We start from the raw sequence: 19,389 nt of genomic DNA on the forward strand, positions 1-19,389 counted from the left end.
TTCAAAACTATTTAAATAGTATTCATAGATAAGCCACATTAAAAAATAATTATAATTAAAATGTTTTTTAACAGTACAAATCTGTGATGACATTTCCTTCCTTATACAACATTCTGCTATCCAGTAAGGCACTAATAACTTTTGTAAGAGATCACTTGATATTCTATATATCCAACATGGCCCTTTGCCCCTGGCAATGAGCCTTAGACCCTAGCTTTCCTCCATCCTTGCCCCTCTATGTCATATGATCCCTTGGCCAAGGGAGCCAAGGGGACAGGGACATGCTCACCGGGATGCTGTGCTTCCCTGCTCTCCTAAACCTGGCTTCTGAACCCTGGACTCCAGAATTTCCTGCCCAGATGGTCCCAGGTACTTTCAGGTCCTGATGGTCTTACTGTGTGCACACTCCAAGGCCAAGGACAGATGAAGGAGCAGGTGTATAGCATCCACAGGCTTATGCAAGACCCCTTGTGGTAAAGGGTGGGGCTGGGGCTGGGGCTGGGCTGGGGACTGAAAGCAGGTAAAGAATCAGGCTGCAATGCAGCAGGCCCGGCTTTGACTCCTGGGTCGGGAAAACCCCCTGGAGAAGGGAATGGCACAGCAGGCCAGTATTCCTGCCTGGAGAATTTCATGGACAGAGGAGCCTGGCAGGCTATCGTCCATGGGATGACAAAGAGTTGGACATGATTGAGTGACTAACACACACAGGCACATACACACAGACACATCTAACGGTAATGGGAGGGGCAGGGGTGGGCTGGGGACTGAAGGCGTCCATCTCTGGCCTGAGTGCCTGGCAGCAATGTAGCCCCAGGAGATGACTGGACTAAACCTCCTCTCCACAGCTTCAAGCACAGCTGTGAATGCCTCTGCTTTGTTTGGTGGGGGAGCTGTTCCTTTCACGGTTGTCCAAACCCGCCAGCCCTGCCGTGTTGCGGCACCGTCACCTCTCCTCTCCACACCTTTCAGAACCGCTTTCATTTCTCCCTTGTGTTTGTCTCTGCTGTCTTCTGGATCCCATGTTGTTTTCTTTCTCAGTTTATTTCACTTTTTTTGTTTGTTTTTTTGAGAGGGTGCGTGGGAGACACACTGGAAGTTGAAAAATGTTTTATTTCATCCTCACAATAAGTTTGGTATCAAATCTGTAGGTCGGAAACTGTTTACCTGTAGAATTTTGGAGGTTTTGCTTTGTTGTCTTTAAGCTTCCAATATTGCTGTGAAATCCATTGGTTCTTGAAGCCTTAGTGCTGCACATGGAGTTATTTCTTCTCTCAGGAGCCTCTCTCGGGAGACTTTCTTTGTGTTCTGTCATTTCACATTGATGGCCCTGGTCTGGGTCTTTTCATTTACTCAGCTGAACATTCCGTGAGCCCATTCAATCTGTGAATTCAGATGCTTAAGTCCAGGGAAACGTTCTTACTTTATTATTACTATTTGTTGTTAAATCGCCTCCTCCATTTTCTCCAATTATTGTTTATGTAACACCTGTCATTTGAATGTTTGAGTTACAAGAGTTAATTTCTTTTTTACTCTTTTCTTCTACTTTCTAAATTTGTTTTTTGTGGTTTCTTTTTTTTTTTTTAAGATTTTCTTGTTATGACCTTCTCAAACTTCTCTGCATCTTTCACCCACAATATCACATTTTTCCTTTCTAAGAGTGCTCTTGTGTTAATAACAGCTTACTCTTTTTTCCTATCAGTTCAGTCAGTTCAGTTCCGTTGCTCAGTCGTGTCCAACTCTTTGTGACCCCATGGACTGCAGCATGCCAGACCTCCCTGTCCATCACCAACTCCTGGAGTTTACTCAAACTCATCTCCATTGAGTTGGTTATGCCATCTAACCATCTCATCCTCTGTCATCCCCTTCTCCTCCCACCTTCAATCTTTCCCAGCATCAGGGTCTTTTCAAATGAGTCAGTTCTTCACATTAGGTTAACAAAATATTGGAGTTTCCGCTTCAGCATCAGTCCTTCCAATGAATATTCAGGACCGATTTCCTTTAGGATGGACTGGTTGGATCTCCTTGCAGTCCAAGGGACTCTCAAGAGTCTTCTCCAGCACCACAGTTCAAAAGCATCAATTCTTCAGTGCTCAACTTTCTTTATAGTCCAACTCTCACATCCATACATGACTACTGGAAAATCCACAGCCTTGACTAGACGGACCTTCGTTGGCAAAGTAACGTCTCTGCTTTTTAATAAGCTGTCTAGGTTGGCCACAGCTTTTCTTCCAAGGAGCAAGCATTTTTTAATGTCATGGCTGCAGTCACCATCTGCAGTGATTTTGGAGCCCCCCAAAATAAAGTCTGTCACTGTTTCCACTGTTTCCCCATCTATTTGCCCATGAAGTGATGGGACTAGATGCCATGATCTTAGTTTTCTGAATGTTGAGCTTTAAGCCAACTCTTTTGCTTTCATCAAGAGGCTCTTTAGTTCTTCTTCACTTTCTGCCATAAGGGTGGTGTCATCTGCATATCTGAGGTTATTGATATTTTCCCCGGCAATCTTGATTTCAGCTTGTGTTTCATCCAGCCCAGCATTTCTCATGATGTACTCTGCATATAAGTTAAATAAGAAGAGTGTCAGTATTTTATCTCTCCAGTAATATTAATTTTAATACTTCTCGCATTTTCTGCATCTTTTCCAAGCTAATTTTTTTCCTCGCTTGTCCTTGCTTCTTGGCTAAGCCCTCTTTAAGTCCTTAACGGTTCTAAACACCTATGCGAAAGCTCAGCCTGCATGGGAGGGACCTGTGAGCTCCATGGTAGTGTGACGAGGTAGCCAGCTATCTTTTTCCATGAAAGACTCCCAGCTATCAGTATCTGCAGGTCTTTTTTCTCGCTCAGTGCAGCGTCCCCAAAGAGAAGTCTTCCTGATCTTCTGACCAGGGGTGAGGGTGGTGCCAGTCCTCTGGGAGCTGAGTGTAGAGAAGGCAGGCAGGTGGTTTTACAGTTTCAGAAACAGCCTTTCACTGAACCCCCTGCTTGACCTGTGGCCTGGCCTCAGATGGACATACTGTCCTGGGGCCTCTCTGTTCCAACTTCCCAAGACCAAACTGTCCTTCTTCTGAGTAGGAATTTAGTATCTAACTGCTTTAAACACATCCCATGACTCCCCTGGTTTGAGTCGCCTGCCCCAGCCTTCAGAGGCTGCTATGTTCTGAGCATTTCCGGGAGTTCGTGGTACAAAGTGGACTTACTTCTTGCTGGCTCCCTTTTTCTGGTCTATAACTTCAGCAGTCCCTTGTCCATCTGCTTTCCAACCTCCAAAATTTGACAGTATCTCTCACCTGCCATCATCTCTCCATATGTTTTCCTTGTTCCCCAGGTTTACTCATTTTTAAAAAATTTCTTTACTCTTATGTAAACAAGGTCTTAAGTGAAGAAGAAGTAAAACCGTATGCTCAATCAGCCATGTTTAACTGGAAGGTCTTGAAGATTTCTTTTATTTTGTTCCTATATTTTGTTTGTACTTTCCTGTGAGGATATTATTGACAACGTTAGCACTTAAAATATCTATGAGTTTTCTTAGTCCATTCATTTTTATATTCATTTACTGATTATGTTTTTTATTATACTGCTTAGGAAGCAAAAAAGATGTGAAATATACTTTGAATTAGGGCAAGAATAAAGATATGACAAAATCTGAACATTTAATAAGGTATATATCCGGTGACAAGTAGGTAAACATCATCATTTCAGTTCAGTTCAGTTGCTCAGTCGTGTCCGACTCTTTGCGACCCCATGAGTTGCAGCATGACATCATAGCAGGAAGTAATTATAATCAGAAAACACCTTTAGAAATTAAAGCCCAATCATCTAGGTGTGACACTTGACAGAGTCCTATAAATATCTCAAAGGTAAGAGAAGATACTAACTTAACAGTATATGACTAACTGGAGCTTGCAAGAAAAATAAAATAGAAAGGAAACTTTGGGATTAATTATCAATCAAAAACCTTAAGTTTCAAAACTAGTAAAAGGAATGACAGTTTAAAATGTTTACCAAGTGCTTACTGTGTGAGAATAAATATATTGTCAAATAGAAAAACAGTCTGGGGACTTCCCTGGTGGTATGGTGGTTAAGAATCCGCCTTGCAATGCAGGGTACTTGGATTTGATTCCTTGTTTTGTTCAATTGCTAAGTCTGACTCTTTTCGACCCCATGGACTGCAGCACGCCAGGCTTTCCTATCCTTCACTATCTCCTGGAGCTTGCTCAAATTCATGTCCACTGAGTCAGTGGTGTCATCCAACCATCTCATCCTCTGTGGCAGCCTTCTCCTCTTGCCCTCAGTCTTTCCCAGCATCAGAGTGTTTTCCAATGAGTCGGCTCTTCATATCAGGTGGCCAAAGTATTGGAGCTTCAGCTTCAGCATCAGTCCTTCCAATGGATATTCAAGCTTGATTTCCTTTAAGATCTCATGCCTTGGAATAAATAAGCCTGAGAGCCACAGCTGAAGTCTGTGCTTGGCAAAGAAAGATCCTGAGTGATCCAACTAAGACCTGACAGTCAAATGAATAAACAAAACAGAAACGAAAAAACAAAAAACAAAACCAATCTGGACTTAATAAGGAAGGGCTTTATCCAAAAGGATTATTGTAAGGGGAGGAAAGAACAGAAGGAAATAATTTTTTTTTTTTACAATTCAGGATTTAAATATTTAGGTTATTTAAATCACTTATTTTAAGCTGCACAATGCTAAAGGTAAACTAAAAAGATTTAAATGCAACCCACTGCAAGGGAACACAATGAGTGGCTTTTTATTAAAAAAAACAAATTTGTTTAAACAAACAAACAAAAGTATCATAAACACAGTGCAGCCACCCTGTCTGGTATGCAGGAAGCCATGGGAGAAGGTGGTGAGAGGAGCTGGGATGGGGAACAGGAATTTGCAGAAGGGGCTTCGGCTCACAGATGACGTGCAGCCTGGAAACATCCCAAGGTCCCTTGGGTCCCCCTAGTACATCAGGGGAAGGGGACGATTTCAATAAAGAGAGTACTCGGAACATAAGATCTGTGAGGGTCTCATGGCTTAAGCAGGAAGAGTTTTCATTCCCAGGGAGAAGTAAACAAGGCTAGAAAGATCTGGAGGTGGGAGGTGAGATGAAAGGATGGCCAGATAGAGAGTAGATCAGAGAATGTTTTACCTAAGACCAAGGGAGGCTGAGCCAACCTTCAGGGCCCAGGGGAAGGAGAGAACCTTAACCTAATTCAGTTAACAAGCATTATGTTCCTTTGATCAGTGGCGACCAGCAGGTCAGCTGATCATTTATGAGGCAAAGAACGGGGAGCTGAAGACTCTGTGTCACAGGTCAACCAGGGAGGGGGCAGCTGTGTGAGTCTGATCTATGTCATGTGGGCAGGGTGGTTCTTTGCCACCAGCCTGCTTTGCTGGAACACAAAGGAGGGGGTGATTGCCTAACTTTTGCTGTTTTCCAGGATCACAAAAATTGGATCAATTTCAACACTGTCCACATAAATAAGCAAGATGGCTACCCCTGAAAAATTAAGTGGCTAATGAGGGCAATAACAGAGTAAAGTAATTCCATAAAGTGTAGCAAGTGCTGTCTGTGAGAAATAAATATGCTGGTTGCCATGGCAATGCAGAGGAGAGACACCTCACGTGGTGGGGGTTGGGGCAGGCAGCAATGGCTACGCAGGGTCTTAATGGATGACCAGGACCTATCAGGTGGAGCGAAGGGTACGAGCTCTAAATCAGGAAGTATCAGCGAAGATCACAAAGGCAAATGTGCTGTGTGAACTTTATGCAGCAAAGCTTACATCCAAGTGGGCTAGGGAAAATAGTCTTTTCTGGCTGACGAGAGATTTTTTTTCCTTCTTAGGCGATCAAATAATAAGAAAACAGAACTTTATCACTCACAGAGGGAAATGTGAGTCTCAAATTGGGTTAAAGCCTGGAAATGCTCCAGGATAAAGGTATGATGAGACTATACTCTGAGGGGAAGCTTGAGTGATGTCATAGCAACTGCTGGGAGCAGCTCTGGGTGTGCCTGTGGGGCCTCATTCCAGGCTTCCCAGGTGGTTGAGTGGTAAAGAATCTGCCTGCCAAAGCAAGAGACTCAGGTTCGATCCCTGAGTTGGAAAGATCCTCTGGAGAAGGAAATGGCAATCATTCCAGTATTCTTGCCTGGAAAATCCTATGGACAGAGCAGCCTGGCAGGCTATAGTCCATAGGGTCACAAAGAGTCAGACACAACTTAACCACTAAACAACAACAACCCAGGCCAACAGCTCACAAGTGGGAAAGAGGTCTAGCAGGCATAGAGAAGCCCCACCATCTCCCTTCTATTCCTCACCAAAACTATTAAGCCAGTTTTCTTCAGAGTAGGAGTCTATTCGTAAATATGTAGTGAAAACCTAGGTAACACGTTTATATTTATCTAGAGTTTACTTTGGAGAAGGCAATGGCACCCCACTTCAGTACTCTTGCCTGGAAAATCCCATGGACAGAGGAGCCTGATGGGCTGCAGTCCATGGGGTCGCTAAGAGTCGGACATGACTGAGCAACTTCATTTTTCACTTTTCACTTTCATGCATTGGAGAAGGAAATGGCAACCCACTCCAGTGTTCTTGCCTGGAGAATCCCAGGGACGGGGGAGCCTGGTGGGCTGCCGTCTATGGGGTCGCACAGAGTCGGACACAACTGAGGCGACTTAGCAGCAGCAGCAGAGTTTACTTTACAGCTTAAGGCTTTGTCTCCCAGTATCAAACTTCATATTCTAAAAAGTAACAAACTTCTGTTTCACTCCTTGTGAGAAACAGGCTGCAATAAGAGTAGATTTCTTCTCTTTTGCTTCAAATACAGAATTTTTAGGGGCTCAGATATCCAAGCATCCTGGGGTGGCATGCCCTTCCCTGAAGGAAAATCTGTGTCAGAACTCAAGCAGCAGGCACACCAAGTGTGGCGGATAAAGGGACCCTTTGTGGGGGTGGTGCGGGGGGTAGGCACGGTGCGGGTAAGGGGTCAGAGGCCAGGGTCAGGGCACAGATGGACGCTGTCTGAGAGGAGAGGCACAGCCCCTTGGAGTAGGATCACTGGGGAAAACAATGTGGGGCAGGGCTTCTCCATGCTTGCGGACCTTCTTTGCCACTCTGAGCTGTCACCGTGGGGTGGGGACCCTTAGGCAGACAGGGCACTGCTCCCAGCAGTTGCTATGACATCACTCAAGCTTCCCTGCAAGAGTATAAAGTCTCACCATCCACTCATCCTGGAGAAATTCCAGGCTTTAACCCAATTTGAGACTCATAATTCCCTCTGTGAGTAATAGGGCTCTGTTTTGGTACTATTTGATCTTTGTAGCTTTCACTGTAACTTCTAAAATGCTGTAGCATTTCCCACTTGTAACAAACAAAAGGGAAACAAATATATTGTTTCAAAATGTTGTTGTTTTGTTGCTAAGTTGTGTCCGACGCTTTGCGACCCCATGGACTGTAGCCTGCTAAGGCTCCTCTGTTCATGGGATTTCCCAGGCAAGAATACTGGAGTGGGCTGCCATTTCCTTCTCCAGGGGATCTGCCCAGTCCAGGGATCGAACCCACATCTCCTGCATTGGCAGGAGGATTCTTTAGCACTGAACCACCGGGGAATGAGAGGGTAGTAAAGCGCAGCATGTCCTAATTTTAGAGGCAGAAGCCAGTCTTAAAGCGTTTCATTGTTTTTTTTGTTTTTGTTTTTTTGCATCATGCCTTTTCTTGCAAGAAGAATCCTTACCACCCCCTGACTGAGGAGTAGAAGTGAGCATAGCTCCCGCTGTCCTGTCACCAGATCTCCGTGGGATAACGTGTGAGGGGAGGAGGGAGCAAGGTGGAAAGAGGAGACTGGGGGAAGTTAAAAGTTAATAATGTAGTGATAACAATAACCTGACAGAATGACAAAGAAAAGAAACCCACGTCCTTAAAAATCAAGAGTAGCCTAGAACAGGGGTCTTCCAACTCTGGGATCAATGCCTGATGATCTGAGGTGGAGCTGATGTAACAAAAAATAAGTGCACAATGAATGTAATGTACTTGAATCATCGTGAAACCATCGCCTACCTCCCTAGTCAGTGGGAAAATTGTCTTCTAGGAAACCAATCACTGGTGCCAAAAAGACTGGGGACTGCTGGCCTAGGAAAGAAAAAAAAAGGTGGGAGATAAGCAGGCAGGGGGAAAAAAGCTCATGAATCTGGAGGTTTGTCAAGTTGACAAAGGCAGTTAGTGCCAGATACAAGCCATCTAAGGAACTTGGTGCTGGAGAAGACTCTTGAGAGTCCCTTGGACTGCAAGATCAAACCAGTTAATCCTAAAGGAAATCAACCCTGAATATTCATTAGAAGGACTGATGCTGAAGCTAAAGCCTCAATACTCTGACCACCTGAGGCGAAGAGCCAACTCACTGAGAAAGAAGACCCTGATGCTGGGAAAGATTGAAGGCAGGAGGAGAAGGGGACGACAGAGGACAAGATGGTTGGATGGCATCACCGACTCAATGGACATGAGTTTGAGCAAACTCCAGGAGACAGTGAAGGACAGGGAAGCCTGGCATGCTGCAGTCCATGGGGCCACAAACAGTTGGACACAACTGAACAACAACAACAAGGAAAAGTAAAAGAATGAATATACTCTACAGTAGCAAAAAGGAAAAAATAGATTAAAACCAAACAAATCTCCTGCATCCAAAAACACAGAGTGGAATAGAGTATGGCAAAAAGAGTAATTTGGAAAATGTAAAATGAATTCCATATGAGCCTTTGTGGGTAAATCAAGGTTCCAGGATAAGAATTACAAGGCTTTCTCAGCTTCTGTTTCTCAAACTGAAAGGTCAGTAGTTCAGAATTGGATTTTTGACTATAGTAGCTCACAAAGGTCATCCCCTCACCCAGGCATCCCATGTTGACTGCAAGATCAAGTTGACTGCAAGATCAGGACTGGTGGCTCTCAATCCTTGTCTATCCCAACCTTTCCTGTCTGAATGTCATGAATGCTTTGAAGCAGTAGGTTGGGCCTTGCTTGTGTCCCGGAGCATTCCAGGGATGTTTGCTGGTGTTTCAGAATCCTGTGCCACAAGAAGTGAGCTAGGCAATAATTTCCTCTTGTGATGAGCTCCTGTCTGGTGACCACTGGGTTTGCAGTATCCTTCTGGTTCCTGTTCACCCTACAATTGCCTTCTGCATGTGGTGCCCATTTCCAGTTGGGGCTCTCCGATTCCCCTCCCTCTGACTCACACAGTCTGCTTCAAATGCCCTTCCCCCTCCATGCTCCCTGAGTATCCAGACACCACAGCACCCGGCATGTTTCAGAGACTTCTGCTGCTGTGTCCCACCTTTCAGATCAGCCCCCATCTGACCCGATGGGGTCAGATGATCTGTGATGTGAGCTAGCTTAAGTGTCTTCACATATAGCCATTTAGTCTGCAAAATAGATGTGCAGAGTGTGGTATTGTGGTCTTTATTTTCAACATGAGAGAACTAAAGGCCAGAATCGTTAAATAACCCACCCAAGGTCATACAGGTAAGCAAGCAGCCAAGCTAGAATCTATATCTTGGTTTGTGTGACATCTAGAGCTCACTTGTTCTACCACCTCACACAGACTACTAGAGAATATTTAGTAGGGTCCTTTTTTAAAAAATGATGATAAAGAAAGAAAAGATTGCAAAAATGGATTTTCCTCAGCTTATACGAGTAGTTAGTGGAAGAACTGATCTTAAAAAGATCTCACTCCCAGACAAGTAACCGGCTGCAGGAACCTTGAGATTTGACACTGTAAAATGGGGCAATTTTGGCAATTTTCAGCATCTCTGCATTTCTCAGGAAGAAGTCCATGACCCATGAAGCCCAGTACAACCTATCTTTTCTCACCTCACTTTTTATCCTGATAATGCTGGGCACAGAGCCTCTATTTCTGCGAGTATCTCAATGGATTGAATTGTTCTGGGTTAGGGAAAAATTTTAAGGCTCTATACTTCTTTATTTCTGAATGGGGAAATAGGGAGGAAAAAGACTATAATTTGTCAAGCATCTACAATCCCAGACACTGTAACAGGCATCTTTAAATTGACCAGTGGTTCTCAAACTTGAGGATACACCTGAATCTCCTGTAATGTCTGTGAAAATCAAACCCTGATGGGCCTCCCTCCCAGAGGTTCAAGCTCAGTAGGCTTAGAGTGGTGTCTGAAAACTTGCACTGTTTTTTTTTTTTTGGATCATTTTTAAACTCTTTGTTGGATTTGTTACACTATTGCTTCTGTATTATACTTTGGGTTTTTTGGCCATGAGACATGTCGGATCTTAGCTAGGAGCCACTAGAGATCGAACCCACAGCCCCTGCACTGAAAGGCGAAGCCTTAACCAGCAGACAACCAGGGAAGTCCAGGAACTTGCATTTGTAGGAAATTCCCACACTTTGAGGACCTCTGATATAGGCTGAGGACTTCCCTGGTGGCCCAGATGGTAAAGTGTCTGTCTACAGTGCCAGCGACCCGGGTTCGATCCCTGGGTCGGGAGGATCCCCTGGAGAAGGAAATGGCAGCCCACTCCAGTGCTATTGCCTGGAAAATCCCATGGACAGAGGAGCCTGGTAGGCTACAATCCATGGGGTCGCAAAGAGTCGGACACGACTGAGCACTTTCTTTCTTTTCTTATCTTAATCCTCTCAGTGAACCCGGAAGATACTATGATCCTCTTCACTTTATAGAAGAGGAAATCGTGGTTCAGATATGTTAGGTCAGCTCCTAAGGTTACCCAATTAAATAAGGACACAAGATCCTAGCACAGAACTTTCTGGTTCCCAACCTGTGTCTTTGCGCTTTCAAATATCCTACTCTGCCATAATCAGCAGGGTTTCCCAAGGAGCCGCCTTCCTTCCTGCTGTAGGAGCCACACACTGCTCCCTTGAGCTGAGATCCAGAGTGGGAAACACTCAACACTTAGATCCAGTTAGGGTCTCATTCACAGCCAGTTTACCCTTCCTTGCTCTCCCTCCTGGGTCACAGGGTTTGGTGACAAAAGGGAATGCTCTGTGTGTGTGGGTGGGTGTTGTGTGTGTGTGTGCATGTGTTTATTTTGAGGGGCTTAGGCTGCTTTAAGGGCTGACCCAGGTGGTGCTAGCGGTAAAGAACCCAGCTGCCAATGCAGAAGAACTAAGAGACACGGGTTCAGTCCCTGGGTTGGGAAGATCCCCTGCAGGAGGGCATGGCAACCCAACCCAGTATGCTTGCCTGGAGAATCCTGATGGACAGAAGAGCCTGGAGGACCACAGTCCACGGGGTCACAAAGAATCGGACATGACTGAGCGACTAAGCACGTCATGCTGCTTTGAAGATGGGGGACAAGAGAATGGTGGAGAGTGGGGCAGCCCTCGAGGGGTCAGCAGGAGTTGCTGTCACAGGGTGCCTCTACCCTCTCCTCATTAGTGGACACAAGGGGATGGTGGTGACCCAAGGAAAGGTGACACCTCTCACCCCACAGCAACCTGAGCCCTGGGAACAGTCAGTCAGGTGGACGGAGCAGAAAGGCATAGGATCTAGGCATCAGCTCGAAGGTACTAGGACCTCTGTTAAGGATGCAAGAGGTCTTTACATTGGAGCACGTTGAGGCACTGAAGTGGCCCATCCAGAGCCAGGCCTGTGACCTGTGTCTAAGGAAGGACACTGGTCACATGTCCCTTGGAGGGCACTGACTGAAGTGGCCCAGAACTCAAATATTTGGCCTGGGTCTCATCAGCAACAGCAGTTCAGAAGAGTATACCACAGACAAGTTGGTGAAGTATTAAAAGAAAGAAAGAGGAAGAAAGGAAGAAGGAAGAAAGATAAATAAGGAAGGAGACAAGGAAGGGAGGGAAGGGGAGAGGAAAAGAGTGAAAAAGAAAGAAAAGGAACTGTTGCTTTTCTAGCAAGGCTGTGTACATTTTCAGTCTGGATGAATTTCGATATCCTATTGTTGAAAGTAAATAGAAATTTTGTTTCTGAATAATCTCTTTTTTTAACTGTTTCAATAATCGTTAAAACTCTGAGGCAGAATATTTTCAGGTTGGCAGTTTGTGGGCTGGAAGACACTTTGTATTTCCTGGGTTTTGCTTTGTTATGTTTTGTAACCAGGTGTGGATTCTGTCAGCTCAGAGCAAACATCACAGGCAGGATGCAGGCACTGAAGACAATGGCCTTCTCTTAAAAGTATTGTTGGTACAAACACATGCCTTTAAAATGCACTTAGAAGAATAAGCTATGGCCAGCAGGTAAACAGGAGAAGGCACTGGCACCCCACTCCAGTACTCTTGCCTGGAAAATCCCATGGACAGAGGAGCCTGGTGGGCTGCAGTCCATGGGGTCTTGAAGAGTCAGACACGACTGAGCGACTTCACTTTCACTTTACACTTTCATGCATTGGAGAAGGAAATGGCAACCCACTCCAATGTTCTTGCCTGGAGAATCCCAAGGACGGAGAACCCTGGTGGGCTGCCATCTACGGGGTCGCACAGAGTCGGACACGACTGAAGCGACTTAGAAGCAGCAGTAGCAGCAGCAGTAGATAAACAATAGAAAACATTTCCTCTTCTGCTTGTGGATGGTTTTGGCGTTTGTCATTCTAGCCCACATCAGGATGCATTCTATTCCACTCATTGCTAAGTCCATCATTCTGTTTAGAGGGAACAAGGTGTAAAGACTGCCAGGATTAAAACTGGACAGAGGCGCAAAGCTGTTAAAGATAATAGACCTGTGTTAAACCCGTGAATGAGTGGAAGGTCCTCTGTTCGAGGCCCTGTTCTCATTGTCCTCCATGGGCTGTTTTCCACAGATACAGTGTGTTCACAGCTGGCTGGCAGTTCTCTTTCGGGGCCTTTGTGAATATGCATGTGCCAAATCACAGGCCTGGTTCCCAAGCTGGGAACCCACATCCGTGCTCGTTTCCTCCAGCATCTCTCAGGAGGGTCCCTCATCAACTCTGCACCCGCCATCTGGTATTGTTGGGGTGGCCAGCTCCCCAGGCGCTGCATGCCTCCGAGAATTACAATCCAGGTGGATTCAAGTGTCACTAAGACTGACTTTCCCCTAGGGTTTAGAATTTTGTTTCAGACAAAATAATATACACAGGAGACAGTCTGGCAGTATTTTCCACCCTTTAATGCTGGAGGCCAAAGTCAAGGTTGTACCAGCAGGTTTTGATAAAGCTACCAGAATCTAATTGATGGCTTTGAAGGGAATTTTAAGAAGACTTGGGTGTGAAGGCCCCTCAGTGAAAACAGCTGCTGTTTCCTCTCTTTGAATGGAGCCTGAGTTCAGTGCTGTATATCCCAGAGGGCTTTTAATACTGTGCATCTTAAGAAAGGCAGATTCAGAGTCATGAAAATGTGTTAGTTGGCTTTCCGGTGGAAAGTGACAGAATTTCTAACTTTCAGTTGCACGCATGCTAAGTCACTTTAGTCACGTCCGACTCTTTGTGACCCCATGGACTGCAGCCCACCAGGCCCCTCTGTCCATAGAATTCTCCAGGCAAGGATACTGGAGTGGGTTGCCATGCCCATTTCCAGGGAATCTTCCCAACCCAGGGATCAAACTTGCATGTCCTACGGCTCCTACATTGCAGCTGGATTCTTTACTGCTGAGCCACCAGGGAAGTCCCCAACCTTCAGTTACCCACCTTCCCAAACCCCAGATTCTTAAGGGATATTTGCAATGAAAGTGTTAGGTGGTAGCTAACTCTGTTAGCTTCAGTGGTGAACTGGACTGCACTTGTCCTTCCTCCTTGGCATGTCCAGCAGGCTCCACTTATTAGCACCCTCTTCTTTATGCCCAGGTCTCACCCTGGCTCCATTCTGCCTCTTGCAGAGGGGAAAGAACTCTCCTCCCCAACCAGAGGGAGCTCAGGGCCCTCTGATAGCATCACTGGCCTGGTGGGAGGAGAGAGAAGAGAGCAGACCCGAGTCCTGCTAAGAGGAGAGGACTCTGCCTCAGACTCAGCATGGGGAGGTCTTAGCTCCTCTGTGACTTGGCCACTGAGGTCTGGTGTCTGCATGTACTGCCAATACCCACACTACACCAAGCTCCCTGGACTATCTGCCCGCCTTGCTTGGCATCCTGTTCACCACTGCACTTACCACTGTTTGGCCTACTGTTTGGTTTTCTTCTCAGTCCCCTGAATGGTCAACTTGCCAACCAGAGATGCGCTGCCTTCAGTTCTATTGTACTTGCATCAGGTATAATGCACGGCACATAGAATTCAGTTACCCTCTGCTGAAAGAATGCGTGATATTTAGCGCAACTTTTCAAAGCGAATTCTCTCACCCAAATCTTAGGAATTTAGCATTCTCCTTCTAATGATACAGAAAAGGACCTCGAGTCACAGACAAATGAAAAAACAAGCTTGGCCAAGTCAAGATGATACTTTCAGATACAACATTCAACCCTGCTGTCGGGCTCCAGAGCTTCCAACATAAACCACTATGGTTACACGTCCCAAGGACCATCCAGAGCACAGCGAAAGATTAATCTCTTTAATTCAGGAGGCCAGGTGGAGCACAGAGCTCAGCACATGCTGGTGGGGTTAGACTGATTCCAGGAAACAGAGCAAACTAGCTCTGCTGGAAAACCTCTGCCTCCTCTTTAACCCCACAGCAATATCCTCTCTTCCCCCCAATTCCGGCATCTTGCAGTACAGACCAGAGAATGTGCAGCTGGCCTTCTATCTCAGCTGTTCTAGAGTCAAGCATCAGGTCATACATGGGGGTTCTCCATAAATGAATGAATAAATGAATATCCAATAGGACCTGAGATGCTTCTTCCCTTGTTGAACAAGCAGCTTTATTATGTTCCTTGGTTCTAATATTGGCCTTGACTTTTTAGCCATGAGACATATTTTTTTTTTTTTCAGAAGGTTTTCTGCAAGTTGCTTTATTTACAACACCAACTTTAAAAGTCACTAAACTAAAATTAACTGGACAATAAACTAGGCAGAAATTGCTTTACAAAAAGGGAAAGCCCAAAATGCCACTTTCTATAGGGAACCCACAGTTAAATTTTATTCAGAGCAAAGAAAAGAAACTTTCAATCATCCTAGAAGAAACTGGGCCTTAAGTTTGGGAACTGTACTGAAACTACACATGCAATGAGGACAACATTCTGCTAATACAATTGACTTGCTGCTGCATTTGTTGACTGTTTTTCTAATATTAACAATTATAAACAAAGCAGTGCAACTAGTATTTGGAATAATCCTTACAGTGTTACAGCGTTAGACATGAAATTTCACTTCTCCTCACACCACTGGTTCTCTTTGCGTACCTGGGCTTCCTCTTCTTCAGTAAAATCATTTTTGATATTGAATGTCTTTCGAATCTCCTCAGGAGTTTTGCCCTTGATCATATTAGCAACAGTCTTGCAGGTAACGTCAAGCAAACCTTTGATGTCTAAGTAGTTTGCTGCCAATATAAGCTCAAAGAGTGTCCCTTGGTCAACTTTCAGGAATTCTTGATCCCAAACAGGTATATCATCTGTTCGTTTTTCTTTGTTCTCATCATCCTCAGGAGGAGGAGGATCATCCTTGTGGTGGGTGCACCACTGAATGACCTTTTTTAATATTGCTGCATTAACATTTGGCAAGGGGACTGGATCATCATCTCCTTCATCATCCATTCCCAAATCTTCCAACATAGTCTTGATGGTCACAGACTGTTTTGCAATTTCAACATCAACTTCAAATATCTCTCCATCAGAACTCTGCAACTTAATTGAAGGCATGGTGTTAGGTCTCAAGGAGATGGCGGGCCGCAGGCTGAAGTGAGCAGGGCGACGTCGTCAATCAGCAAAACTGAAAAGCGGAGAACAAGGCCACTACCAGCCATGAGACATATTTTGATAAATATATGTCTTTTTTGTCTTGCTTAAATTGAAGTTTTGCAAAAGGCACATCATTTGGGGTCTGAACTACTTAAGAAAAAGTGCTATCCTAGAAAGAATGAAAGAGTACCATATGAAATGGATAATATGGGAAATTACATCTGCATCTGTGTGACCCACTGTTATCAAAAGGCAGGTGTGTATTTTGTTGGCTTAGAACTGCTCCTCTGCTCCTGTGCAGTGTCTCTTTAGTGGTGATTTTCTAACCGATCATATTGAAGGTTTTTGAATAAAAACAAATCCTTTTATTAACTTATGTTAAATAGTGCATTGCTGCAGAAAAGCAATGCGCCTGACAGTCACCCTCCAGAGCCAGGATGAAGCAAGACCCACGTTGTTTTTCAAGTCTTTGTGCCCCATGGGCTTCCCACGTGGTGCTAGTGGTAAAGATTGCCATTGCAGGAGACATGAGAGACACGGGTTCAATCCTTGGGTCAGGGAGATTCCTCTGAAAGAGGCATGGCAACCCACTCCAGTATTCTTGCTTGGAGAATTCTCTGGAAAGAGGAGCCTGGCAGGCTACAGTCCATGGGGTCACAAATAGTCGGACATGACTGAAGTGACTTATCATGCATGCATGTGCCCCATACACTTATCAACCACATTTTTTATTATAATTCTTGTAACTGTATTTTTTCCATTACTGACAATAACCCTTATGAAAATTATGATAAAATTGCACTTGCATTTTAATTTTTATTCTCAAAGCAAAGACTAGGCTGGCATCACACTGCTCAAGACGCTTCACGAGTGCCCTACTCTAGATGCTCTGACAGACCGAAGCTCACTCAGAAAGATCACAGAGCATGTGGGGGACATCCGCTTCTAAAGGCAAGAGCTGGGACTTCCCTGGCAAGCCAGTGGTAACACTTTGCCTTCCAGTGCTGGGGGTGCAGGTTCGATCCTTGGTGGGTGAGCTGAGATCCCACATGCCTTGAGGCCAAAAGGCCAAAACATAAAACAGAAGCAATATCGTAACAAATTCAATAAAGACTTAAAAAAAAAAACTTAGGGGTAAAAATATTAAGATAAACCTCAGATACATGCAAAATATTTTCCCCTAGAATACAAGTGAAAAATAGACAAGATTTTCTATAATATTTCTTTAAAAACCCAAAGAATTAGCCTCCATAAGTTAAACTTTCACCAGTTGGTGAGGTTAAATGAAACACTTCTGGCCTTTTAGCAAGTTCCAAACACAACACAGGTGTGTATGACACTGCCTGTGTCTTTTAAGCCGCATGGAAATAATCTCTGAACTGCATCATTGAGGCACCTGGTCTTTTTGCCAGGCAAGAAATGTTTTAAGAAAGGTTTAACTTTATCTGCTGTATAGACTAATGAACAAAAATCGCATTAAACTGTGGCTTCCCCTACTCATCCTTCTCCATAGGATTTCTGATCATGGAAGAGAAATTAGGAGCCCATGCTTCATTTAGCATCCCTCACTTGATAGTTCTCTTCACTTCTTCTATTTCCCAAGTGAGCTATGTCTCCTGCAAGCCTGTATATGTGGCATTGTCTGATGTTGTATCGGAACACGCTTTTCTCCTTATGGTAAAGTACGATGCTAATGCATTGCAGGAGGGAACGACTTCAATAAGCCATTAGTAGACTTTTGGTTCCTGAATGGTAGTTTTTATTACTCTGAAGATAAGCTAATGGTGTAATCAGCTGTCTTGTTAGAAGTACACACACATCCAAACAATCGTCAATCCTCAGACAGCTTAGAAAATGCATATTCTCCTTTACCCCCCTCTTATTGTTTTTATTTATATGCATTGAAATCAAAGGTAAAGCAAAAGGGAACAAAGCAATTACCATGCTGAGTAGGGGAAACAAAGCTGAGTGGAAGACTTTAGTTAACTGTGTGATTCCTGGTTCAGGTGGCAGAGACAGTAGCAAAGCTAAGGGGCATCTGTAATATTTGTGAAGGCTTTCTCAGGTCTGTCTGCCTGTGCAACCCAATGGAAATGGAGTACTGCTTGCCTGGTGGGCTGCCACAGTTGGGCAGATGGAAATTTCTAGAAAAGTTTAGGCTGCATGAAGGGGTTGGTAGGGAATGGATGCACGTCCTCATCTGTTCCAGAAAGAAGCAGTTTGGTCAAGGTGGGGGTTTCATCAATACAGTAAGTCCTCTAACTACAAATGTTCTAACTACTCTCTGTTCTGAGAGTGCATTTGTAAGTCCAATTTGTTTGTTAAGTCCAACAAAGTTAGCCTAAGTCCCGAACTAACACAACCAGCTATATGGTACTGTACTGCAATTGGTTTATAACACTTTTCACACAAATGATATGCAAACAACAAAGCGAAAGTAAAGAAAACAGTTTCAGTCCTACACATTGCCATGCCTTGAGAAGAACAGTAGTACCAGCTACGTCACTGCTGCTGTTAGGCTTGCTTCTGGACATCCTGGGCTTGAAATGAAGACACTGGACCACTGTCCTCTATACACTACCGTAAAGTATGCTGTGATGTGCTAAGTTGCTTCAGTCATGTCCGACTCTTTGTACTCCGTGAACCGTAGCCCACCACCCTCCTCTGCCCATGGAGTTTCCCAGGCAATAATACTGGAGTGGGTTGCCGTGCTCTTCCGGGGGCTCTTCCCCACCCAGGGACCACACCCGAGTCTCCTGCAGAAGCTAAGGAAGCCCTGGTGGGCAAATACCACCCCAGATTGCTGAATGTGATTAAAGGAGACAGAAGCTTCCAGCTTTTTCCTCTGGGAACGTTCGTATGGGTCAGAACTAGAAATGTCCTCCTTGTGCCTTGACTAATAGAAGAGGAATGGGTAATAGCTCATTAATTTGTAGCAGACAAGGATCAAAGCAAGAGGGAAATGTGGAGATAAAACTTTCCAGAGCCTGGGCATTTAACTGCGTTACTCTGGAAATTAAACTGCTGATATTTCTAAGCAGTCCCTTATAATCTCTGATATTTTGTTAAGATAAAGATAGGCAATGAAATCCTCCTACAGCAAAATCCCAAGTCCTAAAATGTACTTTCTCTTGGTGTGAGTATTTTAAATACATAAATTATGTGTCTACATACATATGCAATGCATTTTCCAGATTTTCTTCTGCTATTCAGGGCAGGATATTTTGGAGCTACATTGAAGATAAATGTATGCTGATGTTTTACAGTATCTCCTGCAGTGTAGCTACTGTTAAGTGGCAGCAATAAATAATAACCACCGGCTCTAATTGCTTAGAGAATTGCCAAGTGATAATCTGTGATGTAATTAAGTAAAAGAAACCAATGTTGTCTTTAACCACCTCCATAAAATAATTCCCTAGAGGAGTGTCAGAGCTTCCATGAGTAAAGTTCCCTTACAGAGTAAAATTAACCCTCCAAGCACACTGTCCCTCAGCCAGGAAAATCAACCAGGCCCTGTGTTTGTTTTAATGCTGTTCGATGAACTATTAACACATGGAGCCTCTGAACATTTCACAAATTACCTTTTGTTTTGCTTCTGATTCCCAGAAATCAGCAGGATG

At 44.5% G+C, this 19,389-nt stretch overlaps 2 protein-coding genes across 2 annotated transcripts in view; one reads left to right on the forward strand and one right to left on the reverse strand.

The window, feature by feature from the left end:
* Nucleotides 1-19,389, forward strand: part of CLVS1 (clavesin 1) — a 150,105-nt gene that overhangs the window by 19,932 nt on the left and 110,784 nt on the right. The gene's annotated exons all lie outside the window — the stretch shown is intronic.
* LOC138445783 (S-phase kinase-associated protein 1) lies at nt 14,869-15,827 on the reverse strand. Its single transcript, XM_069600094.1, has one exon. The coding sequence runs from the start codon at nt 15,728-15,730 to the stop codon at nt 15,239-15,241; it is 492 nt and encodes a 163-aa protein (XP_069456195.1). The 5' UTR covers nt 15,731-15,827; the 3' UTR covers nt 14,869-15,238.

Source organism: Ovis canadensis, chromosome 9 (assembly GCF_042477335.2).
Source record: "Ovis canadensis isolate MfBH-ARS-UI-01 breed Bighorn chromosome 9, ARS-UI_OviCan_v2, whole genome shotgun sequence".
In the NCBI taxonomy this organism is placed as follows: domain Eukaryota; kingdom Metazoa; phylum Chordata; class Mammalia; order Artiodactyla; family Bovidae; genus Ovis; species Ovis canadensis.